Here is a 5,509-nt window from a genome sequence, read left to right as displayed (position 1 = left end):
AAGAAAAAGAAAAATGAACCATATAAAATTAAAAAAGGAAAATGGAAAAATTTTTTGAAAAAAAATAAAAAAATTAAAGAGTAAAAAGAATATGGAATGGTTATAGAGAAAAAATATATAATTTTTTTTTTTTTCTTGAATTATGGGAATTCGATCCTATAAAATATAAGCATATATTATATTACACATTTAATATATATATATATATATATATATATATATATATATATATGATAATATTGTTTATTTTCGGATTGAAATTTTTTTTTCCCACATATTATTTTCCTTTCGTTTCACTTGAATCATAAATAAAATGAATAAATATTGTATAAAAATATTTATCTTTATTTATTCATATTAATTTTTTTTTTTTTCCTTTTTCTGTACCATTCATTTTTAATGTGTGTGTTTTTAAAATTATATAATTTTTTTTTTTTTTTTTTCCTTTTTCCTTTTTCCAATATTTTGTAAAACGTACATTTTTTTTTAGAAATTTACACCATTTAAAATTAGTCGACACATTTTTTTTACAAAGATCATACATCGATAGTGCAATAATAGTTCATGGACCAAATAATGAAATATATTTATTTACTGCTATAGCACCTTATACAATTAATGTGTGGATTTTCGTACCTGGGGAGGGTAATAAAGAGATAGATATAAAACATTTAAAGAAAATTGAATTTGAATTAACTCCAGAAGAAGAAAGTTATGGTGATGAGAAACAAAAATATAATAATAAATCAAAACAGAAAAAAAAAAAGAAGAGAGTATTATCATTATTATATGCAGAAGAATGCATATTTGCGGGGTTAGATAATGGTTTAATAAAAATTATGCATCTACCTTCATCAGATGCATCAACACTTTATGCCCATACAGATTCTATTTATAGTATTGTGTGTATTGATGGTATTATTATATCATCATGTATAAATGGTGAAGTAAAATTTTGGAAATATGATGAAACATGTTCAAGATTTGTAGCTATTAAAACTATAGAAACAAAAACAAAAATTTATAAAATGATTGAAGTTATTTCCCCCAAAGCTGCTACGAATATAAATAATAACAATACTGAAGATAATAAATATAATAGAAATTTATGGGTTTGTGGAGATAGTATTACTATCATTAATTTATTAAATTTAGAAATTGTCAATAATTTTAAATGTAAATATGGTAATGTTGTTTCAGTTATACAATATGAAGCAAATATTATTACAGCCATGAGTGAAGGGAAAATCCTAGCTTATAGTCTTATGGGAGAAGGACACTTTGAAATGAATACCTTACCTATATATTGTATGGCTGGATTAACGAATCATCAAAATATACCCATACTAATTTATGGATCTAATAAAGCCTTATATACTTTTTCTTTACCCGAATTTAATCCATTTGGTTATTTAAAGGACAGAGATTCTGCCTCCTTGAAATTTAATTTGAATGATCCAGATTTTATTATATCTTTGTCTGGACCATATTTCATTGTCATCTTTTCCAATGGTAAATAAATAAATAAAAATAAATAAATAAATAAACATATGTATATATATATTTTTTTTGTGTGTTTGCATATATTTTAAATGCTCCTATATATATGATTATATATATTTGAAAGTGTTATATGTTCATATGTGTCAATTGTTATATGGACATACATACATAATATATATATATATATATATATCCATTTATATTTTTATATATTTTTATATATTTTTTTTCTTTTAGCTGGTAATGCAAAAGTTTGGAAATGGGAAACCAAAGAATAATTCTTGTTTTCCTCACACACCACCCCCCCCCTTTTTTTTTTTTTAAGTACAATTATTTATATATATATATATATTCTTTATATTTTATATATATTTTTTTCTTTTTCTTTTTTTTTTCCCAAAATCTCTAATTAATATTTTATTTAGCAATATATATATATATATATATATATATAATATGTTAAATATATTAAATATTATTATTTTAAAAATTTTGGTCCCCAATATACCCAATTTCAAACATACACCAGCATAATTGTTATTATATAAATGTTGTATATTAAATGCATATATTTTGTTTTGAATTAGAAAAAAAAAAGAAATAATATATATACATAATTATATATATATATATATATATATATATATATATATATATAAATTTACTTACATAAATATATTAGTGATGAGATAAGGATTATATATAAGTTTATTCTTACCAAAATATATTACATTATATATATACGTATATTTAAGGCATATTATTACAATTTTAATTCAATAGCATTTTTATATTAAATAGTTATACATATTATTTTATATTTTTTTTTTAATAATGTCATTTTTAATGAAGAAATAAAAAATAAATTATTTTCAACATTAAAAAATATAACATATTAAACTTTTATAACAAGAAATTCAATCTTATAAATTTTTATATTAATTAATATTTTTTAAATGTAGGTAATTTAAGATGAATACATATATATATATATATATATATATATTTATATATATTTATGTTATATGTCATTTTATTATGTATATAAAAAATAAATAGAAACCTATACAATTAGACAATTTCATATATATATATTAATATCATATAAATACAATAATAAAAATATTGCCATTTTTTGCAATATATAGTTATATATTTATTTTAATTTCACTAAATGTGAAATATAAAGCAACTGAAGCACACAAATTTTTTTTTTTTTTTTTTTTTTTTTAAATATACTGTATATGTAACAAGTTCATAATTACAAGGGGTATATATTTTTATATTTATAATTTAATTATTTTTTAATAAAATAATTTTAAATGTCTGATTGTCGATAATGCAAATATGACAAATTAAGAAAAAAAAATATATATATATATATATATATATATATATATATATAATAAATAAATTATAACTCAAAAGTATACATTAATAATATAAATATGAAACATAATATAAGAATAACAATACAATATTAGTTTAACATAATATAATAATAACAATACAATATTAGTTTAACATAATATAAGAATAACAATACAATATTAGTTTAACATAATATAAGAATAACAACACAATATTAGTTTAACATAATATAATAATAACAATACAATATTAGTTTAACATAATATAAGAATAACAATACAACATTAGTTTAACATAATATAAGAATAACAATACAACATTAGTTTAACATAATATAAGAATAACAACACAAGGTGAGTTTATAACAACATATCCTTTAAATTTTATTTTAAAATTTTATATATATCTTGTCTTTTTTTTTGTTTGAAACATGTGTTACACACATGATGGATATATTTCAATTATATATTATCATGTACAAATATAGTAATACAAACAATTAAAGAATATAGTAATATATATATGTATCCATTTGTGTGCTTTTCTTTTATTCATTTATAATATTGTGAATTATTCATATATATATATATATATATATATATATAATATCAATTTGATATATTTATCACATTTCATACGACTTTATTTTATTTTTCTAATCCTTAATTTATATTATGATCCGTTATTTCACAACACCATTTGGTAAAATTTTCAAAAAAATGAAAACCTTGATTTCTTCTTCTGAGTCTTGCTGATTTCGTTTTATTTGTTAAGGTTGATTTATCTGTTAATATATCATTTTTTAGATTATAATAAGATGAAGTTATTAAAAAGTTCATTATAAGAAAACCTTTGGAATTTCCATCATCTCCAATAATTGGAATGCGTAAAGGATATTCCTGAGACAATGATTTAACTTTTAATTGTAATCTTCCTATTACTTCAGTTTTATATATAGATGATTCGATAACTTTTAAATAAATAAATTCTTCGTTATTGAATGGTAAACTAATGATTTCATTTTGTAAATCACAATCAGCATAAGAAGATATGGACTGATTTAATTTACAATTATAAAATTTGGATTGATATTTTTCTATTATATCATCATAAGAGTTAAAATAAGCACTGACCGAATATTTTATTTCACTAATATTTAAAAAAGGACTTGGGATTTCTTCAAGTTTTTGTAAACATACAATTGCTTGAAGTTGATCCATATTAGGTAAATTATTTTTGTTCATATTTATTTGTTTGAGTTTAGAAAATTTTTTTTCTCTATTATCTAATTCATGTACATTTTTAGGAAATGATTCATTATGGTAAATATCTAATGGTACACTATTATTATTATTATTATTATTATTATTTTCATTATTATGAAAATTATTCATATACATTTGTGGATTGAATGGTACATTATGTAAATTGTGATATAAATCAGAATGATAATTTTCCATCATATACTGTGGGTTTATTAAATGAACATTATTATTATTATTATTATTATTATTTATATATTCATACATATTATGTAAACTGTTTATTTCTTTATAATTGTTCATTTCCTTTTTAATATATTCATCATTTATATGTAGATAGGGCTTATTAAAATTATCATTCATATTATACATCATATTATTCATATCATCATTCATACCATTTATTACATTATCATTCTTAGGAATAGATAAATTATTATTCATTGAAAATTTATTATAATAATACCCTTCTTCATTAAGATTTATTGGTCCATTTACATATTCATAATATTTTAAATCATTTGTTGGTATAGATGTAAGATTAAGGGAACCATGTGATTTACTCATTAAATCATTATTAGAATTCATATATCCTTCTCCATTATATAAATTAATGGAAGGTGTATGTATTTCTCCATTTCTAAAATTATTTAAACTTGCTCCGTAGTTATTTGGGTCTATTAAATTCATATTCTCTGGTTGTTCATATATATTATAATCCACATATTTGTTTTGTTCATGTATGTTTTTAATATCTCCTTGGTTATTTACGTTTTCTTTCATCTAAAAAAATATACATACAAATATATATATATATATATATGTATATATGTTTATATATAAGGAATACATAAATGTATAATTAAAATACACCAGAAAAGACAATAATAGATTAATTAATAAAATAAAAATTATATAATCATGTAACACTTTAGATTATCACATGCATAAAATAGGCACCTTTTAATATTTTATGTATATATAATGATTTATTTTATTTTATTCTTCATACCCTTAATGTTGTATTAATATTTTGTTCTGATAAAATTGCTGTCCTTGGATCAGAACTATTTGAATAATTTTCCATAAAGTAACAACAAAACAAAGAAATTATAAATAATTATAACTTTAAAATGATATTTACAATTTTTATATGTTTAAAAATTTTTTATCAATTGAAAAATACACTTTATATATTGTTCATAATTATTATAAAAAAAATAAAAGGGGAAAAATTAAAATATAAATCTTCACGAAAAAAAAATGTTAAAAACAAATTAATCTAATGTGTAAACAACAAAAAAAAAAAAAAAAAAAAAAAAAAAAAAAAAAAAAAAAAAAAAAAATTAAAAAAAAAAATAAAAAAAAAAAAA

At 18.8% G+C, this 5,509-nt stretch overlaps 2 protein-coding genes across 2 annotated transcripts in view; one reads left to right on the top strand and one right to left on the bottom strand.

Moving 5' to 3' along the window:
- PRSY57_1314400 (zinc finger (CCCH type) protein, putative) overlaps positions 1 to 1,781 on the top strand; it is a gene marked incomplete at both ends in the record, with an annotated part of 2,574 nt that extends 793 nt beyond the window's left edge. Inside the window, 2 exons of the mRNA XM_020115149.1 lie at positions 491 to 1,512; positions 1,741 to 1,781. Coding sequence (XP_019970072.1) covers positions 491 to 1,512; positions 1,741 to 1,781 — 1,063 coding nt within the window. Of the gene's footprint in view, positions 1,513 to 1,740 lie in introns of the transcript that reaches the window.
- Positions 1,782 to 3,536: 1,755 nt separating this feature from the next.
- PRSY57_1314300 (hypothetical protein) lies at positions 3,537 to 5,223 on the bottom strand (the record flags this gene model as incomplete). The annotated part of the gene is made up of 2 exons (XM_012909079.2): positions 3,537 to 4,919; positions 5,149 to 5,223. 2 exons carry the CDS (start codon positions 5,221 to 5,223, stop codon positions 3,537 to 3,539), a joined length of 1,458 nt encoding a protein of 485 aa, XP_012764533.2.
- Between the last annotated feature and the right edge of the window lie 286 nt (positions 5,224 to 5,509).

Source organism: Plasmodium reichenowi, chromosome 13, assembly GCF_001601855.1.
Source record: "Plasmodium reichenowi strain SY57 chromosome 13, whole genome shotgun sequence".
Classification (NCBI taxonomy): domain Eukaryota; phylum Apicomplexa; class Aconoidasida; order Haemosporida; family Plasmodiidae; genus Plasmodium; species Plasmodium reichenowi.
The sequence above is the reverse complement of the archived record's forward strand: the minus strand, read 5'-3'. Positions and strand labels throughout refer to the sequence as shown.